We start from the raw sequence: 21,362 nt of genomic DNA on the forward strand, positions 1-21,362 counted from the left end.
ACCATCATCATCACCATCATCACCATCACTATCATCACCATCACCCTCACCATCATCCCAGAAGGAAAAAGACGTTAAGATTGCATTTGCGTGCGGAAGAGCGGACGAAAGGTTGCCGTGCTTTTGGCAGAGGCGAGGAAGGGGTAAACGCAAGTTCCTTTTAGAAGATTATTGACAAACGGGAGTGATTTACGGGCGAGAGGGAAGGAGGGAGGCGAGAGGGTGTGGTGTTCGGGAAGGTTTTGGGTTCATAGGGGGAGGCAGGGAGAGGGAGGGGGACGATAAAGAGAGGAGGAGGAGGAGGAGGGGGAGGGAGGAGGGGGAGGAGGAGGAAGAGGAAGAGGAGGAAGAGGAGGAAAAGGAGGAAGAGGAAAGAGGAAGAGGAAAGAGGAAAGAGGAAAGAGGAAAGAGGGAATAATAATAATAATAATAATAATAATAATAATAATAATAATAATAATAAGAAGAATATGGAGAAGATGAAGAAGAGGAGGAGAAGTGAGGTTTTAGGGGAAACAAAGAGAGGAGAAAACAGAGAAAGATTATTAGATTGTAGATATAATGAAAAGGTAATTGAGAAATTGCGAGGATAAAGCTGGTGGAAATTGTAATAACAATGATAATTTTAACGGAATTTTGAAGGTAAAGTTTATAATAAGTCAAGAGAGATTTTGTAAAGATAGAAAAAGCTAATAAAAGATAAGAGAAAAATAAACAGATTGCGAAGGGTAAAGTAACACTGTAGTGGAAAGAAAGAAAGAAAGAAAGAAACACTCAAACAAACAAACAAACAAACTTCAGCCAACACGGTTACTTCCCACTCCTGTAAGTTCTTTTTTTTTATGTGAAGAAATAAAGGCCTGGAGATCCGCCATTTCTTTCTGTTGTTTATGGCGAATCCGTCAGCATCCAGGGACAAAGGAAGAGATAGGTAAAGGGAAGGTAAGGAACTGGTGTAAGGGAAATGCATGGGGAGGGGGGGGGGAGGGATGGTAAGGGAGGGGGTAAAGAGGGGAGGGACGTTAAAGGAAGTAGAGAAGGAGAGAGGAAGGAAATGTAGGGGAATGGGAGAGAGAGGGAGGGTCACTAAGGGAAGGGGAGTAACTATAGAAGAAAAGGTAAGAAAGGGAGGGAGTGCGAAGGAGAGAGGACGAAGAAGGGGACAGAGGGGGGAGGAAAACCCAAGGGAGGGACGAAGGTGGGGAAGAGAGGGGAGGAGAAAGTGAGAGGGAGGGGGAAGGATGTTAAGGGAGGAGGCAGAGGGGGTAGAAAACCTAAGGGTAGGAGGAGGGGGTGAAGGTGTAAGGGAGAGGGAGAAGGAAATGGATGCTAAGAAATGGAGAGGAGGAGGAGGAGGAAGAGGAGGAAAAAGGACAGGAGGAGGAGGAGGAGGAGGAGGAAGAGGAAGAGGAAGAGGAAGAGGAAGAGGAAGAGGAAGAGGAAGAGGAAGAGGAAGAGGAGGAGGAGGAGGAGGAGGAGGAGGAGGAGGAGGAGGAGGAGGAGGAGGAGGAGGAGGAGGAGGAGGAGGAGGAGGAGGAGGAGGAGGAGGAGGAAGAAGAGGAGGAGGAAGAAGAGGAGGAGGAAGAGGAGGAAGAGGAAGAGGAAGAAGGAGAGGAGGAGGAGGAAGAAGGAGAGGAGGAGGAGGAAGAAGGAGGAGGAAGAAGGAGGAAGGAGGAAGGAGGAAGGAGGAAGGAGGAGAGGAGAGGAGAGGAGAGGAGAGGAGAGGAGAGGAGAGGAGAGGAGAGGAGAGGAGAGGAGAGGAGAGGAGAGGAGAGGAGAGGAGAGGAGAGGAGAGGAGAGGAGAGGAGGAGAGGAGGAGAGGAGGAGGAGGAAGAGGAAGAAGGAGAGGAGGAGGAGGAGGTATGCATGCATGACTATAAAGAATGCATGACCGACATAAATAACAGACACGGCTTCCTGTTCCGCCACGTCACGCCATCTATCCTCCGGCTTTTCGAGAAGGCTCCTGGCGGGCGGCCCGTCCTGTGTTTTTTCTCTCTCTCTCTTATTTTTTCTCTTTCTCGTTTCAGATTTTCTCTTTTTCTTTGTTTTTTGTTTTTTTTTTTTGTCTTTTTTTGTTCCTTTGTTCTTTCGGTTTCTTTGTCTTTTGTGCATTTTTTTTTCAGATTTTGTTCTTTTGTATCCCTTTTTTTTTCTTTCCTTGTTTTTATCTCTTTTTTTCATATTTCCTCATCCTCTTTTTCTTTCTGTCTGCTATTTTTCTCACTTTCCAACCTTTCTTTTTCTTCGTTTTTTCTCTATCTTCCATTATTTCTCTCCCATTTCCCTTTGTTTTGTATTTATTTTTCATTCTTCGTCGTTCTCCTTGTTTGTCTCTTAGTGCTCTTTAATTCGCTTTCTATTAGTTTTCTTGCTCTACATCAATTTCCCAATTTTTTTCTCGTTTTCCCATTTTCTGTGTTTCCACATTTTCTGGTAGTTTTTCCATTTTCTAATCGTTTCCCCGTTTCTACTCGATTCTCGTTTTCTAATCGTATTCCCATTTTCTATTCGTTTTCCCATTTTCTATTCATTTTTCCATTTTCTATTCGTGTTTCCATTTTCTATTCGTTTTTCCATTTTCTACCATTTTTCCCATTTTCTACTCGTTTTTCCCATTTTCTATTATTTTTCCCCATTTTCTTTATTGCCTCAGATTCTAATTTGTCGTCCCGCGCCGCCACCCTCGTATTTAGGGCCGTTATAGACAGGTCGTGAATTTATTATGTCTGTCTTAGAGGCGATGAGAGAGAAGGGGCGAGGGTGAAGGAGAGGAAGAGGGAGAAGGTGAAGGAGAGGAAGAGGGAGAAGGTGAAGGAGAGGAAGAGGGAGACGGTGAAGGAAGCGAAAGAGAAAGAGAGAGACAGAGAAGGAGATTGGGGGACAGAGTTGGGATATATGGATATAGGAGTAAAGAGGAGAGAGAGAGAGAGAAGAAGAAACAGAGGTAGAAGAGGAAGGGGAGAGGAGAGAAAATAAAGCGGGAGGCAGTGAGAGTGCTGAATTAAAAGAGAGGAAGGGAGAGAGACGGAGGGGGCGGCAGAATGGAACAAAATATACGTTCTAGTTTCATCTTGTTGGGACTTTCCAAACGGTAGACTTCTCCTTCCCCTCATGTGTTTCCCTGCCCCTCCTCCCTCCCCACGTAGCCAAACCCCTTCCCTTCCCTCTCTCCCTGCCCCTACGTTGCCTACCCTCCCTCCCTCCTCCCTATACCCCATTTCCCCCTCCCCTTTCCCTCCGTATTTCCCCCATTTCCCTCTCCCTCCGTCGTCTTCCCCTCTCCTCTGCTCTTCCCATTCCTCATTCCCTCCGCATTCTCCCCCTCCCTTCTCTCCGTTCCCCTCCCCTCCTTTTTTCTCCCCCTCCCCTCCCCATATAGCGTGTGTTATGCCACCGTTAATGTTATTCATTGCGGTTCACTTCCATGATTCCGTGACGCTCGATAGACAGCAGTTAGGCCTCTTGCGTTATACTTGGGTTGTACCCTCGATATACCCGCGATATATACCTGCGATATATATACCGTTATTGTGACAGGCTATCCACCCCGAGATAGATCTATATAGACCTCGGGTTGTTCCTAACCTTGGAACGGCGTTGCATGTGGGCTGTGCTTCCGTGGGCTGTCGAGTTACCGGATTGCCTTTTTTTTTTTTCATTATGCATTACGTCGAGGGGGATGCGTCTGCTCATGTTGTGTGTTTGGTGGTAATAGTATTGGCGGTGAGAGAAGAGTGGATGGTGTTGGTGTTAATGATGGTACTGCTATTAGTATTTTTATTGTTGTTTTTGTTGTTGTTATTATTATTATTATTATTATTATTATTATTATTATTATTGTTATTGTCATTGTCACTATGATTGTTATTTTTTTATTATAATTACTGTTATTGCTGTTGTTATTATTATTATTATTAGTAGTAGTAGTAGTAGTAGTAGTACTAGTATTGTTAGTATTATTATTTGTTGTTATTACTATTATTATTATTATTATAATTACTATTATGTTGATTTTGTTGTTATTATTGTTGTTGAATATTTGTTTTCATGGGATTATTATTATTATTGTTATTATTATTATTATTATTATTATTATTATTATTATTATATATATATATATATATATATATATATATATATATATATATATATAAACTTTATCATATGTTTTTTTTCCGAGCTCTTTACAGTATTATCACATTGAAGACATTCATATGACCAATTTTATGCGAATAGAAGATGCCATAGTTTTTCGTTCCTGCATGTTGGTATCAGAGCTGTTTGTGCATAATAAAGGGAAAAAAATATATATGTTTATTTTATATATATGTATATATATATATATATATATATATGGATATATATGAGTATATATATATGTATATATGTATATCTATAAGTATATATATATGTATATATATATGTATATATATATGTATATATATATGTATATATATATGTATATATACGTATATATACGTTTATACGTATATACGTATATATGTATATATGTATATATGTATATATGTATATATGTATATATGTATATGAATATATATGTATATATATGTATATATATGTATATATGTATATATGTATATATGTATATATGTTTATATGTTTATATGTATATATGTATATATGTATATATATATATATATATATATATATATATATATATATATATATATATATAGCGCTTGTCTGGGTATGGAATGACAGGGAAATTGGTACCATTTTCATTTTTACCATTTTATTTTCCGTTGTAAGCACTATCATTATATTTCCCATTCTTAGTACAGCTAAGAATGGGAAATATGATGTTAGTACTTACAATGGTAAACTAATCACTAGTAATGATAGAAGAAATGGGAATAATACTAATGGTAATTCAAATGACATAAATAATAATGGTAAATATAATGGTATTAAGATAATGATGAATAAAGTGACACTAGCGATATTAGTACGGAAGTAAGGTAATGCTACTTAAAATGGTACTAATGATAACGTCAGTAATTGTAACAGTAAACAAAATAGTACAGTTATTTTGTTTACTGTCATGATTAGTGGCATTATTGTTAGTACTATTTTATTTATCATTCTTAGTGATTATTTTACTTATCATTATAGTCATTATTATTTTTGCAATTCGTGTACGTAATATCGTTCCTCTCTTTTCTGTTTTTGTGATTTTAAGAATTGAGGAGATGGAGATGGAGTGTGCGTTGTCATGCGATAGTTGTCTGTTTAAATAATTCATTGATACTGGAGTCTGTTGTTTGATTCATTACATTAATGCACGCACGCACACAGTTTCTCTTTGTCTGTGAGCTCGTTTTCTCTCTCTCTCTCTCTCTCTCTCTCTCTCTCTCTCTCTCTCTCTCTCTCTCTCTCTCTCTCTCTCTCTCTCTCTCTCTCTCTCTCTCTCTCTCTCTTCCTCCTCCTTCTTTACCATCCTCTCTTTTCTTCTTTTTACCTCCTTCCTTCCCCCTCGCTCCCTTCCCGCTCCGCTCCCCCATGTTTTTCCTCATCCCAAGCCGCGTATCATAAATATCTTCTGTTATGTTCCAGGTCGTGTGCCGTTCATCAAGGCGGGCGCTTTTGTGGTGGCTGAACTCGACCCGATTGTGGCCTTTGTCGCTAACAAGGTAAGTCGGGTGAGCTCAGTTACTTACGGTCACAAACTCCGGGGAATGGTGATAAAGGTTTAAGATACTTTGTTGCCTCGGGAGTGGGTGATTTCGAGTGGTTTGTAGGACTGAGAGTGTGTCATGGAGGGTTAAGGATATTGCTTATAGGATGGAGAGTGTGTATATTTTTATCTTTCTTTCCTTCTGCCCCCAGGACAGGAAATTGATTTCAGGGAACCTTTATTTCTTCATATTTTATAGATGCATTTAACGCTCTTTGGAATAATTTGGAGGTCTTTTTTTGAGTAAGGCATAACAACGACTTGGGATTGAGAACGATAGGATGGCCTGGGAAATTGCCTTGTAGGATGGGGGAAGGTTTCAGGCGAGGTGGAGTGCACGATAAGGTGCGCGTCGACAGGTCGGGAATCTTGTGTAGCGTCAGGGTAGATGGGATGGAAAAAATATGGGACTAGGTTCGTATACATATAAAAGAAAAAAAATTACCTAAAATATAAGAAAATTGTGTATATTAAATAGTATTCTTTGTATTCTGTATCATCAAAAACGTTATTTATTACTGAACGAATTTACGAAGGAATTGAATGCAAATCATTTTATTTTTTAACTTAATTGTTTCTTCCCCAAGGGAGTGACCTTGACTGACGGCCTGGACACCACGCAGAAGGCAGACATGAGAGCTTACATGTCACTGGTTAACAACGTGCTGGCAAATGCAGAGGTGGGAATATTTGCGTTCGTTCATTTGAAATAATTTAATTACACTGTTGTTGGTGAAATATATGTTGTGGGTTATGTATTTTTTTTAGATTTGTTTTTTTATAGTTATCAAGGAAAAAATGCATATTAATGAGTTGTATATTATGGGAATTCAGGTTGAATTTGTAAACTCGGTTTATTCATATTGCAAAAGGTGTATGTAAATATACTTGGACTTGTTTTAGTAATGGCTTTGTTTATTTTTGCATGTGAGCATTGTTTTTAAATATATGTAAATAATCATGCATAAATATTTTACGGCTGCACCATTGCCTGTGCGACGCAGGAAATTACAAATGTTTATTAATTCATTGATAAGAAAATGTATCTTTCCTTTTCTTAGCCATTTATTCCTGTCTATAATTTTTATAATTAATATTTTAGTTATTAATTGCCGAATATTTTAGTATACCTCCTTCTTCCTCCCTAGCTTTATTACCGCTCTCTCGTTTCCTCAAAGTTTTATTAGCCTCCCACCTTCCCCCCTAGCTCTATTATCCTTCCTTCCTTTTCGCCCTCAGCTTTATCCTTCAATCTTCCCCCTAGCTTTATTATCCTTCTTTCTTTTTCCCCTCGCTTTATTATCCTTCTTTTCTCCCTAGCTTTATTATCCTTCCTTCTTCCCCCACTAGCTTTATTATCCTTCCTTCTTCCCCCCCTAGCTTTATTATCCTTCCTTCCTTTCCCCCTAGCTTTATTATCCTTCCTTCTTTCCCCCTAGCTTTATTATCCTTCCTTCTTTTCCCCCTCGCTTTATTATCCTTCCTTCTTTCCCCCCTAGCTTTATTATCCTTCCTTCTTTTCCCCCTAGCTTTATTATCCTTCCTTCTTTCCCCCTCGCTTTATTATCCTTCCTTCTTTCCCCCTAGCTTTATTATCCTTCCTTCTTTCCCCCTCGCTTTATTATCCTTCCTTCTTCCCCCCCTAGCTTTATTATCCTTCCTTCCTTTCCCCCTAGCTTTATTATCCTTCCTTCCTTTCCCCCTAGCTTTATTATCCTTCCTTCTTTCCCCCTAGCTTTATTATCCTTCCTTCCTTTCCCCCTCGCTTTATTATCCTTCCTTCTTTCCCCCCTAGCTTTATTATCCTTCCTTCTTTTCCCCCTAGCTTTATTATCCTTCCTTCTTTCCCCCTAGCTTTATTATCCTTCCTTCCTTTCCCCCTCGCTTTATTATCCTTCCTTCTTTCCCCCCTAGCTTTATTATCCTTCCTTCTTTTCCCCCTAGCTTTATTATCCTTCCTTCTTTTCCCCCTAGCTTTATTATCCTTCCTTCTTTTCCCCCTCGCTTTATTATCCTTCCTTCTTTCCCCCTAGCTTTATTATCCTTCCTTCTTTTCCCCCTCGCTTTATTATCCTTCCTTCTTTCCCCCTAGCTTTATTATCCTTCCTTCTTTTCCCCCTAGCTTTATTATCCTTCCTTTTCCCCCTAGCTTTATTATCCTTCCTTCTTTTCCCCCTAGCTTTATTATCCTTCCTTCTTTTCCCCCTAGCTTTATTATCCTTCCTTCTTTTCCCCCTAGCTTTATTATCCTTCCTTTTCCCCCTAGCTTTATTATCCTTCCTTCTTTTCCCCAAAGATTTATCATACTCTTTTCCCCCTACTAGCTTTATTATTCTTCCTTTTTGCCCTACCTTTATTATCCTTCCTTTTTGCCCTACCTTTATTATCCTTCCTTCCTTTCTTCTTAAATTTTATTATCCTTCCTTCCTTTTGTCCTAAATGTTATTATCCTTCCTTCCATTCCTCCCAAATTTTATTATCCTTCCTTCCTTTCTTCTTAAATTTTATTATCCTTCCTTCTTTTCCTCATAGCTTTACTATACTTTTCTCCCCTATCTTTATTATCCTTCCTTCCTTCCTTTTTCCCCTACATTTATTATACTTCCTTTTTCTCCCCCCAGCTGTACCTCTCATGGATCGACCAAGTGACATACGAGGAGGTGACAAAGCCTCGCTACGGCTCGGTCTACCCGTGGCCCATCAACCATGTCCTCACCCGCCAGAAGCGCAACCAGGTTCTGCGACGCCTCCGTGTCCTTGGCTGGAAGCAGAAGTCGCTGGAGGAGGTTAATTTTTTTTTTTTTTTTTTTTTTTTTTTTTTTTTTTTTTTTTTTTTTTTTTTGAAACACCTACCATCATAATTACTATCACCACTACTAACATTAATAATGATACCAATACCAATACCAATACCCGTACCGATACTGATGCCGATGCCACCATGATCACCAACAACACCAATACAAATACCAGTAACACCAGTACTGCCACCAACACTTACAGCATTGTTAATAGTATCATCACCACTGATCACACTATGACCAGTAGCAATACCACCACCACCAACTCTACCATTACCACAACTACCATTACCAGTACCATGACTACCATCACCATTAATACCAATACCAGCTCTACCAATACCACAACTACCATCACCAGTAATACCAATATCACCACCACCACCATTAACACCAATACCATGACCACAAATAGCAGTATCGGTATCACCACCAATGCCAATACCACCACCAACAACACCAAAACAACAACAACCACAAACACTAACAGCACCACCAATAAATAATAATGACAAGAGACCTGCCCAAAAAATATTATGTTCCTTTTGATTTTCTCCAGGTATTATTGTCACTTTTCATCTAAAACTAGTTATCTATTTCACAGGTGTACAATGAAGTTGAACACTGCTGCAATGCCCTTTCTGAACGACTCGATAACCACGACTTTTTCTTTGGAAACAGGTGAGTTTGACAGAAGTTAGCCAACTAAAAAATTTACAGAATTGCATGTTCAGCTGTTCATAACTATTCTAGTTCTTTTGCAGCATGCAAGCTTGCTGTTTGTTATTTATGTGAAGCTGACTTGTATCCCAAAGTTAACAAAGTTATCTATGTCAGTAAAGTGATGTATATTATTTTAAAGAAGCTAAAAGTTAAATATGACCACCTAAATAAAAGGAATGAAAATATAGAGCAAAGGATCCCTCCCCCCCCCCCTTTTTTTTTTCTCCATTTTCATCTCTCACACTCAATTGCACTTTTTACCCCCCTCCCCATATAAGTTTCTTTTCCCAAATAATGATTTCCTTAAACATTTTCCTCTGCTTTCCCAGACCAACAGAGCTAGATGCCTTGGTTTTTGGCCACCTGTTCACTCTCCTGACTACACCTCTCCCTGACAACCGCCTGGCAACTATTGTCAGGTCATTTGGCAACCTTGTCAAACTGTGCCAGGTGGTTGAGAGGGACTTCTTCGAGAAAAACAACGGAGGTAGCAGCAGTGGCAATGGAGAGGGAGACTACGACAAACTGGAAGATTTGAACCAGGTGCCTATGTGATTACAGGCTAGGAAATCAGTTGAGAAAATAAAGATACCTGTGTGTGATAGCATATTAGTTGCATCAAAAGAAGTTATTCTAAAGCTCCTAATTAAGGAATGCATTTTAAAGCACTGTTGATTATTAGGAGAACATTAAAGTACAGTATTTGCCATATATAATGAAATAACCACATATGCATTAGTACCTAGCAAGTATTTTTGAGGAATGAAGATTTATTTCTTATTTTTGTATATAGCATTGTGAATTGTAGAGATAAAAGCACTGATACTTTTCTTTTCCTTGGCTATTCTGACAATGTTGAAATCATTGGTAAATTAATGCAATTGTTATTTTTTGTAATCAGGAGGAAAGCCTTTAACTTCCCGTTATACAGTGCTTGTAAGTAGTGTTATTAGTCTGTGACAAATGTATAGTGATCTGTTTAAAATGTACTGGACATTTAACAATTGTAAAAAGCCACTTCTGGCATCCTATCTTTTCCAATAAATTTTCAATACAGTTTTGTTTTGCCTGTCTATCCTATTTTAATTTGTTATCATAAGTGCTTATTGATAATTAGAAAACAATAATGCAACTTATTAGAAAAAACTGTATGAATGTATATAATAATAATAATATATACAAAGTAAATTATGAAATCTAAGAAATTCATTAACCCCTTGCCGACAGGTATGATGTGTAGGTACATGCTATGCCCACTGTGAGTACTTGTTTAATTGTTTTTTCACATAGATGGCTACACTTGTACTAAGTCATCAATGAGCCAGTTACGAGTACTGCCTGTCTTGCCCGTTCACCCTTTTCTTTGATTTACAAAATATTTTATGTTATCTTATTTTGCTGTTACTAATGTTAAAAACCATCATAATAATTATAATGTTTATAATAAAAATAACACCATCGATATTCATAGCACTTGTAAAAAATATGTTTTTCCCGCCAATTCAAATCAGGTAAGGTCACAAGGTCTACTAATTGACTCCTTTATGGCTAAGCACTAGCAGAGCCATCTATGGGCAGACATTTCACAAAAAATATAGAAAATAAGACACAGCATTTTCCCCATTTTTTGTTCATTTTCCCTGGCAGCATTGGGTTAAGAAATCCAAAACTACTACATTTATATACATAAAAAGTTATATATAAATTAACAGTAATGATAAACAAATAAATATACAGCATATAAAAATAAATAAATAATTAATACATACACACATATAATTATTTATGTATCATTCATATATTATTATTCATATATTTATTCATATAAATGTATACTGAATGCATTCATATATTTTATAAATAGCCAAATATATATTCATAAATCTACAAACATATAATTCTATACAAAGAAGTGAATTTTCAAACCTATCATAAGTTTACATTTATATCAACATAGGTATAGGTACTGTACATGATAAAAGAAAGTTATAAAACTAAAAAATATATATCTACTCTGCTTCTGTGGGTTTCCTACCTGCCTATTACTCCTTGTATTGGGTGTTAGCACTTCATAGCAAATAATCACAGATGTTGGGTGATGCTTCAACATCTCTGTACTAGGATGAAGTCTTGCATGGCCCTACTGTGAGCTTGACAGTCCCCCAGGCAAGGACGGGAGTGCACTAATGTATATTCATCTTCGCCCAACTGTCCCAAAACTTTTACCCATTTTAAAAATTAATTAAACTGCCTAAAATATGACACAAAGATACTATATGACAGATACATTCCATTTGAAATAAAGAACTGAGCATATATAATATATAACATATAGTATATAGCATATAGCATACAGTATGTAATTTACAGTACATAGTATGCAATAAAGTGTACAAATAATGTAGATAGTATCCTTAGTACTGCTTAACACTATAAACAATGAATATCTACTAAATCTACTATAATTACATTTCTTAGACTTGCACAATGTTACAAATTCTCGAGCTCTAGTTGTATGAATTAAACCAAAATTTGGTTCTCATTATCTATAGTTAGTTAAAATTTGTTATAAAAATAAATCTTTAAAATACAGAAAGGATTTTCTAGGAATAATAACTTAACAAAGCTTAGTATCTGGATATGCGATATATATAACATTTTGTCAGATATATATGTATTCTTGTCAAATAATATGCGACATGTTCCTTATCTCAGTCATACTGTGAATGGTAACAAAAAACAAAAGTAAAATCATTTCTGTATTGAGAAATAAATACTGTTGCTTAAGGGTCACATCACTACCATCTATACTCTTTTCATTATCAGTTTTTGCTACGTAAAGAGAGATTCTAAGCATGGTGGTGCTACAAGGGTTTTCTCTACAGTTTGAATCTTGATCAATTACATACATATTTATGTATGCAATGTTAATCTAATGGTTGCAGAAGACATAACATACATACCATGTCCACTGTATTTAATAATCCATTGCTTCCGAATAACATGCCTTGGGACATTGCCTGAGGGAGAATGGGACATGTAATGCTCTGATTTGCTACTGATTTGTATGAAAGGAACCATATATAGCACATAAATCATTCACCTGGTATGCCTGTTACTGCTGCTGTAAACCTGTTAATAACCTTCCCTCTAAATTCCATGATCAGGCTAGACTCAACTACTTAGATTGTCATATAGCGCTCTGCCAGAGTGACTAGCTAGAAGTATGACAACAAAAGGGAAGTACTGAAGCCATGGGCGTAGCAGCCTTGCATATAATTGCGTATATTGTCTTATTTTGTTAGAATAAGAAAAGAAAGAAAACTCTTTCTCTCAATAAAACTGCATTTCATTGTTTACATAAGTGTAACACATGTAATTGATTCCCCACACCAGCCAAATCTGAAATAAGCCCAGCTAGCAGCCCACACTCCCCAGAGTGGAGGCCCAGCTCACCCCAAATTCTCCAGGAGGCAATCGGTTCATTGAATTTACACATAGACGGCTTTACCATTGCTCAACCCAAATCTGATGGGGTTGGAATGTATGTACATGCCATCCCCACTGTGAATTTACTTTATTAGTTGTTTTTACACATAGATGGCATGTACCAAGTCACCAATGAGCCAATTATGAGTACTGCCTGTCTTGCCTGCTAACCCTTTTCCTTTATTTTCAAAAAAAAAAAAAAATCCTGCCAATTCAGGGAATGGTGAACTCAGGTTAGGTCACAAGGTCTACTAATTGACTCTTTCGTGGCTAAGCACTAGTAGAGCCATCTATGTGTAGAGACATTTCACACACAAAAAAAGCACAGAATTTTCCAGGAAGCATTGAGTTAATCATCAAAGAGTTAACTATTGGTCCTACCTATCTCAACTGTTTACCCTTTCCAATAATTTACTGAAAGTTTTATTTAAAATTTGATTATTAGTATATTAATAACATTATAATAATAATAACAGTATCAATATTAATCAGAAAAAAAAGATAATTCAAGAAATGGGTAAACCAGGTGTGGTCACTCAGGCTTACTACCCGACTCCCAGGGGGCTGAGCACTTGTGGAGCCATCTTTGCACGATAAAATTCACAAAAAAATAAACTACAGCTGGAAGAACATTAATCCATGATTAATAGATACACCTTTAATGGGCTGGCAATTCATCTGCTTCCTTCCAAAATTGTGTCTGTAGATTAATCAACATACATTTCATAGTGTTTATCTGTTTTGTATACCTGTGATGTAAAATGTTTAGACACTGATGCAAGATTGAATCAGACCATGGATTAAATGAACAGCATGAATTACTTTTTATGTGTTACTCTAATAAAATTGAAGGGACAGTTATATAACTTCCAACTAATTACAAATAACTTTGACCTCTCTCAGAACCACTCCACCAAACATTAGTTAGCATTAAACTACCTTAATGTGATGCAACAACAATAAAAATTGCTACGTCATTGTTTAAGTTCTGAGTTTGTTAAACCAACTTTTAAAATAAATTACATCTAACCAACATGTCATAATTTGTATAATGACAAATAATTTACTATTTACTATTAACAATTAAATATAATCTCAACATAAACTAAGAAGTACACAATCAATTATGGGTCCTGAGCACATAACTTCAACATACATCGTAAATGGCAATGACCATTTTGATCTGAGCATACAACATATTGCTCTCATGCCCCAATATTCAATCCTGTGACAATGCATGCGCAGTCAACGTTACATGGAGGACAAAATAAAAAACTCTCCGCCATTTCTAACAGTGGAGGATTTATGGTTCCTTAATGGCACTACTCCATCACTTTAACACAGTGGATATCGGTGTAAACAATTACCTCATGTCTATACTTTCCCTACACACTTTTAAAAGAGAAATTATTTTATTTTCTGTATTTTTTATTATTACATTGGTGGGTAACCCGTAAAAAATGGACATTCATTAGTTTAAACGTAGTGTGTCTCGTCAAAATATCCAGTAACAATATCTTTCCTGTATCCAATAACATTATAATATTCTGTTAAGTGAAAGTCTGTGGCTGAAACTTTGTACCAAGACAACTTCCATCTATTTCTTCTCGTCTCTTCAGAATCAAAATCCTTTAAAATAATTATGAACAGATAACCAATTGGTATATATCTGCCTTTTAGTAACATAATCCTTTGGGAAAACATACTGACACAACTACAGCTCCTAATTTCTCATGATTACTCAAACTACCTTGCACAGTAATCAAAGGTTAAGAAAACAATGTCTTTAGAAAAAAATTGTATTCCTGACTATCTTAACATATTAGAAGACATACACACTGAACATCAATTGAAAACTCACTGAGTACAACTCTTCAGATAGGATTAAATGAAATGTAATTGACAGAATAAATAAAATCACTGAAATCCATTTACTTTTTTCGATCTTCAAGTACAGTGGTTGCAACTGTTCTCTTTGTCAACTGCGAACATCAGTAACTCCAGATAAGCACACTGCAAAAGGGACGGGAAAGGGAAATGGGAAAAGAAGCAACGTGACTAATGCTTATTTCAACCACTGACGATGGAGTATGTTTCATATGGCTGAAAAGGTATTATACCTACCAAGGTCTAAACTGAACTGTGAAGCATGAGACTTGGATCTTACAAAATCTAATGATTACAAAGCATGTATGTTTAACTATAAAATGTATCCACTGACAATAAGTTCATTAATATGCATAGAAATGAAGTTGAATTAAATGAGTTGTCCATTGGTTCTGACAATTATATATCATAAAAACAGTAAAATATTTAAATTTAAGGTTCAATTGGTTTAACATTCAGTGCTAACACTGGTGAGTTTACTTGTTGGTGTATAGCAAGTATTTATATAAAATAATTTCCACTTTGAAACATTAATTTTCTTTAGCAAGCTGTAATGCCCAAGCAACATTGTCAAAAGTGGTATTGGGATCCTACATTTTCTTAAGCTGCAGTTTGAAAAAAAGGAGACTGAGAAAGAAGGAAAGAGAAAGAAAGAAAGAAAGAAAGAGAGAGAGAGAGAGAGAGAGAGAGAGAGAAAAAAAAACCTAGTCAGGCTTTCCCACTTGCTAATCAAACTGGCTTCAGCTACCACAGCTCTCTGTCGATCACATTCAGTTCTGACTGAGATCTTGTCCCTGGCAGAGCTAACATGCTTCTCCTTACTCTGGCAAGCGAGAGGGTGAGAAGGGGTTCTCCTAAAATCACAGTCAGCCTAGCACTGGGGGCATCCACCTCGCAGAGCCAACACTAAATGGAGCACAGAGCCACCCTGGACTTTGTAGTCTGCTGCCGTCTTCTCGTCATTCCTGAGGAGGATGAAAAGTTCCGCTTGATTCAGGGATCCCATAGGGATACTATTAATACAAATATTCCCTTTCACAAATATCTTCTGTAGTGATACTTAAGAAAAGGGGGGGGGGGGGTAAAATAAAGTAAAGGAAAGAAAATTAAAAACAATCTGAAATAAAAAAATAAAGTTAAAATTTTCATAACACTCAATCCAAAGGTAAACAGAAAGTCAGATCACCAAAAGAAAATAATGTACAAGAAAGCAGAGATTGGAAGAATTTTAATGATAAAAAGATTTGCACTAATGAATTTATCCCAAGAATTACAAACAATTACATTTCCTGAAAAGAACAGCAATGCATCATTGTCTAAAGGAGTTTTCACATGGGGATAAAGTCTCCACAACATTCTGCAGTCTATACTTTAATCTTGTCACACTGTTTAATTCCTATCACAAGTGACCATGCTTCCATGTGGTCATTGAGAAAGATCTTTACTCTTTCTGATTTAACAATGATACAATGACAAAAACTGTTGGAAAAAGTGCCATGAGTTCGACCTGATAATGGTATCCCTGACTTGGGAGAGAGGTTGCAGGGTGGGGGGGGCAGTTGTCTCCCTAAGAGCCATAGTTTTTAATTCTTTTTACTAATTACACCTGTATAGATCCAGTTATAGCTTAACATACCCCAAGAATAACTAATTTTGTAAATTTTGTTTACTTCACTAGGCTCCACTAAAAAAATGTAGGGATTTGAAATGTATAATACTATTAATATTTCATGTTACTGCCACCAGCTTAGTGAACGCTGGCAAGTCTAGTGGTATAGATGCCACTAATGCTGCCATTAACTAGCGTCCATCAATCGCTCCAATACATAATTGCTTGGACAACAAGAATAGAACAATTGTGGATATAATCTTAGGGGAAGTCTCTGCCCATGGCTAGCAAAACATTCTCAATGAAACTGAGATCTGGCAATTTGGGTGGATGTGGCACAGTGTAATCCTGGGGTGTTACCGAAATGATGCCTTCAAGACACTGCTCAGAACCAAATTCACAAAATAAAAGAGCACATACTGTTACACTGTGTGGATTATATGTCATTTTTTCCCCTATGTGAAATATTGGCAAGATTATTTCATTTGAAAAACAATTTTTTATTTTATACCACACACCTTGGTTTTAGTTTACTGAACTTCCCCCCAAAACAATAATAATGGCTATAACAACAGAAAAAACAACAACAAAAAACATGAAAATAAAGAAAAAAAGAAAAGAAAAGAAAGAACAAAAAAAAAAAAAAAAACCTGCACAGGTCTCAACAAGAAAGAAAATAAGCCAGGCCTTATGGATTCCCCTAAAAGAATGTTTATTACTCCTTTCCGTTGCATTATATTACAAATAAAATTACGCCTTACATCTGCTTTCCTGAGAAAATGAGTCGCTGCTGGGGGGGAGGAATGCCCTCCTTCTCTTCCACTCTCTCCTTGATTCGCTCAACCTTGTCTGTCGGCTCAATGTCAATCTCAATCTTTAAAAGAGGAAAATGAAAGAAAGAAAAAAAATATATATAAATATATATATACACATGATGATGTCTACAGATTTTTACAAATGTATTTCAATTATGCAGCATCTTTTATACTCTGTAATTATGCAAAATGTAGTGGTGTGTTTTCTAAGCACATTAAGGAGAATTAAAGAATTGCATGTACTTATCAAATTATGGGCTGGACTTATTTCATTACAGAATATCATTTAAAAATCTGAACAAGACATGAGTACTGTAAAGAATCTTGCTTAAGCATCACATGTATACGAACCTCCTTTCCAGTCAGGGTCTGAAAGGAAAGAAAAAAGAATTAGTGAGAAAACCAGTACAGTTAAATATCACATAACAACAGTTTATCCCTACTGATGGATATAATAAACATTTGAAGATATGATAGCCTTTAGCAACACACACTTCAGACCTTTACTAAGAGTAATTATGCAACAACAGAGGAAGGGGTTTACAAACCATGACATTTGTCCAGGTTTGCCAGAGCTCTTATTTCATTCTCATATTAAAGCACAGTGTTCAAGCTCAGTCACCATGAATTAATTCCACTACCCTCCCTCACTCTGCTTCTCCTTTTACTTTCTCTCTCTCTGTATCGTCATGTGTCTTTATATTTGTTTACGTCTGAAAGATAGAATACTGCAATGCTGCATTGATATAGATATATAACAACCCTCCCTGACTGGGCCTCAAACCTAGGTCACTCTGGGTATGAAAACGAAGGGCCAGTACTATGTCTATTTGTCACTTTCTTTTTCTTGTGCTACTCCCACTCCCCTAGTGTATTATTTTAGTTTTAGTTTAAGATATACCAGAATTCTCACAACAAACACTGTATCAAAATCTGAAAAAGAGTGTTGTAAATGCTTTGGCGCTCTGCCAAAGGCCAAAACCTTGACCATGCATATTCTGGAACAGAGCTTGTAGACCTCCCTGGCAAGTTATTGTCAAATAAATAACCAAAGCAAGCTGTATCTAACCTTAACATAATGCCATAGGTTTCTGGCCTGTGCCTGCAGTAAAATGCAGAGAATGTTGCATTTGCTTGTTACAGTAACAATACTGGGGATCAGCATTTACAGATCATAGCTAGTTTGCAGTATTTTTAAAAGAAATACCATGGGTGTTACGTAGTCATATTTACCAAATTAAAAGTGAGAAAAATGGGTCCAAGCAGTAGAATAAACTACTGTCCAACAGTAAAAAATGTTGATTTCAGTATTCAGTCCATTATTTCTGAAGTAAGGAATTAAGTTACTTTTTAAACTTATTAATTTGTAACATCCTGTGACTTTTATGCTTATTCTCACAAACAAAATCAACTTCAAAACCTAGGGAAATGGTAATTTTTAAACTTAAGACTGCATTTAATAAGAGATTCAACTCAATGATCACAATGCCACTTCCACCTCAGATCTACATGCTCAGTCTTCCCAGAATATGCATGATGGAGGTTTGTTGTCCTATTGCTAGACTGGCAAAGGCACAGAGGCTTGAGTCACTGCAGGTGCATCCCTGGTAAGCTACTATAGGATTACATTTTTCAGATTGTTTTCTGTACCTAATGGTATTACTTTGTGTTTTTAAATCCCGAAAGTCCCACTCACAAATATCTTGGTTCTTGATAAAATGTGTGCTTTACAATAGACATAAGGAGTTGGAGAAGAGAAGGAAAAGGAAATCAGGAGAAGAAAAGACTGCAGAATTGGTTGAGCCAAGGGCTGAGGCCCAAGGTGGGGAGATCCCCAATATTGGGCTATCTTCTAAGCCCCCCACAGCAACAACAGGAATGGGGTTTGGGGGGTTTGCTTATACAAAATTCAAATGAAAACACAAACTTGATGGAAAAAATTTACATTATGACAGGTTTTAATGTGACTGCTAAAACAAAGGCCAAGAGGTCTACTTGATGCAGATTTATTGTGGGCCATTACCTGTTCTTCACTATGGTAATGTCCTTAAAGAACACATAAGATTGGCTTTCCAGCAAAAGACCATCCTGGTGTTTTTCATCAAAAAAGGTACCAACATTAACAATTTTATACCCCAAAGACCCCCAAAGAAATAACAGAAGACATTTCAATAGGTCTTTACAAAATGGATGCACTCACTAGAGACTAAGTCCCAAACTCAACATCACCAATTTTTTTCAACAATTTAAGTTGCCATGACTGTGCATGCCCAAAGCCTGAGGGGAGGGTTGATTGGGGGCAAGACAAAGCTGAAACTTAGGAGCAACAAATGGATTCAGGCTTTGAGCTTCCAGGCTTCTTTTTCCTTTATTTGTGGCATTACCATCTGGGCATGCAGATTATATGATGTACTGATGACAAGTTTTTGGATAATTCTTTATGGTACACACTAGCTAGAGACTCGGCGCCCGACTCCATGTCACAAAATTAATTCAACAATGTAAGTTGCCATGACTGTGTGCCCTTCGGTCATTGCTCGAGGGGAAGGTTGATGGATTGTTTTCACCTCAGTATGCATGAGGAGTTGAAATTCTGGCACTGAGTGGACTTAGGCTGTGAGCAGCACTTTTTGTGATCTATTTCCTGTCTGTTTCTGCAGATTATTTCTTGTACCAATGACTGCGACATTTCATCTTTTACAAGAATATCAACTTCGAATTTCAGTAGCTTAGTGTGTCTATACCCTCAAGATTAACAGAGACTTGATGTAGAAAGACAAAGTGGAACGGAGAGAAAAGTAGAAATTATCCTGAATAGGACACAGAAGAAGAAGGTAAAATCATACAAAACACAATGCAGTAACACTACAAATGAAAAAATAACTGCTCTAAGAAAATGTAGGCCTGCAGTCAAAGAAATTGCCACAAGTGCACAAACCTACTGGGAGGTTTATTTCACTCATTTGGCAATTTAGCATTATTCCCATCGATGTATGAGTGTGAATGTAAGGTCTGTGAGCCATGACTGGAAGAGTGCCACACTCAGCATCATATTCTTGGTGCCGTCAGCGGCGACACAGGTTGTTTTACAAGAAATTGAATATTATAAAAAATTTGAATAATGACAAAAGTAACATAGTGTTATACAGTTTGCACTGAGTTGTAGACTACCTTGAGAGATCATGGGAGTCTGTTCAAAGAAAAAAAAAAAAAAATAATAATTACAATCTAGATAATGTAAATCAAATGGCAAATCTGGACATTGGAAAATGGCCAAAGAGCTAAAAGTGCTTAAGTGTAAAAAGAGTAAATAACTTTGCAAATAGGAGGTATAGAGTCTCGCCACCATGCACATGTGTTCGCATGCGTCCAGCCTTTATGCATCCACCCAGCAGAGTGGCCGCTCACGTAAGCCTCATGCATGAATCTTTTTGCTCTTTTAACCAACAGTAAAAGCAAATCTTAACCACGTAGCAAAGGCAGAACTGAGCTCAATAACCTCCTTCATGCCCTACTTTCAAAAAAGAAACCAGTCATAACTATCTTGCACAAACATGAAATACATTAAGGTTTGTACACCTCTGTGCTCATGAAAGAACACTACTTGACGCGGTTCGATGCAAAATCACCCAGCTGGCACGGTGGATTAATCATAAATTTGTACTGAACTCGACTTTGCTAAAAAACATATTTACTCCGATTTCTAATTACAAAACTAGCGTTTCCAAAAATATCTAACGTCATAACTGGGGAGCCTGTAGGTCACATAAATCGCAAATAATGTGCAAAAAATAATTCTTTACATTAATTATTCGAGACAATAACAATCAAGCCGAGAACAGACAAGGGATTCTATTTCCACGATCATTACACAATAAAAACACATCATGAAAGACAACATACACGGAATACAAAGAACAATTCCCGCAGCTTTCACTAACGATTTCCAAATAACTCACAAGATCAAAATAATCGAGTAATTTAATGAAGAAAAAAATCAAAACATTCTGTCAACTTCCCGAACCGGGGAAGACACTCGCCTCTCCTTTCGCCTTTACACGCTTAATACCTGTCAATATCTCGCTTTTAAACCATGACTCTGGAGTATAAAAGAAAGCATTTAAATTAATGTCTCTAATTACTGTAATTACCTTCACTTTGATCAGCATTTTGAGGGATTTTTTCCGATCTTTTTTCTCCTTCCACTCGGGCCTTGAAGTTTCGGGCGGTCTAGTTCCAGGTTGCGACTTGGAGATATATATTTGTGGTTTACTTCAGTTATAGTTATTAGGGTCGTATTTTATAATAAGCGGACTATCATGAATGATTATAAATGCATT

General features: G+C 37.0%; 2 protein-coding genes across 2 annotated transcripts in view; one reads left to right on the forward strand and one right to left on the reverse strand.

Annotated features, from left to right (window-relative positions):
• Positions 1 to 10,281, forward strand: part of LOC125047708 (metaxin-2-like) — a 50,107-nt gene extending 39,826 nt beyond the window's left edge. Inside the window, exons 3-7 of the mRNA XM_047646090.1 lie at positions 5,578 to 5,654; positions 6,286 to 6,378; positions 8,320 to 8,484; positions 9,104 to 9,180; positions 9,552 to 10,281. Coding sequence (XP_047502046.1) covers positions 5,578 to 5,654; positions 6,286 to 6,378; positions 8,320 to 8,484; positions 9,104 to 9,180; positions 9,552 to 9,777 — 638 coding nt within the window. The 3' untranslated portion in view covers positions 9,778 to 10,281. The remainder of the gene's footprint in view (positions 1 to 5,577; positions 5,655 to 6,285; positions 6,379 to 8,319; positions 8,485 to 9,103; positions 9,181 to 9,551) is intronic.
• A 4,215-nt stretch (positions 10,282 to 14,496) lies between these two features.
• LOC125047684 (NEDD8) lies at positions 14,497 to 21,257 on the reverse strand. Its single transcript, XM_047646041.1, has 4 exons — positions 21,174 to 21,257; positions 17,374 to 17,391; positions 16,969 to 17,081; positions 14,497 to 15,563 (listed from the first exon to the last, which is right to left on the reverse strand). Exons 1-4 carry the CDS (start codon positions 21,189 to 21,191, stop codon positions 15,470 to 15,472), a joined length of 243 nt encoding a protein of 80 aa, XP_047501997.1. The 5' UTR covers positions 21,192 to 21,257; the 3' UTR covers positions 14,497 to 15,469.
• Between the last annotated feature and the right edge of the window lie 105 nt (positions 21,258 to 21,362).

The sequence above is a fragment of the Penaeus chinensis genome, chromosome 41, assembly GCF_019202785.1.
Source record: "Penaeus chinensis breed Huanghai No. 1 chromosome 41, ASM1920278v2, whole genome shotgun sequence".
Classification (NCBI taxonomy): Eukaryota; Metazoa; Arthropoda; class Malacostraca; order Decapoda; family Penaeidae; genus Penaeus; species Penaeus chinensis.

What these genes read in the sequence shown, in the direction of transcription:
- LOC125047684 (XM_047646041.1), bottom strand. An exon ending in ATTTTCTCAGGAAAGCAGAT is followed by an intron (nt 15,564 to 16,968) that starts GTAAGGCGTAAT and finishes CATCCTCCTCAG; the next exon opens with GAATGACGAGAAGACGGCAG.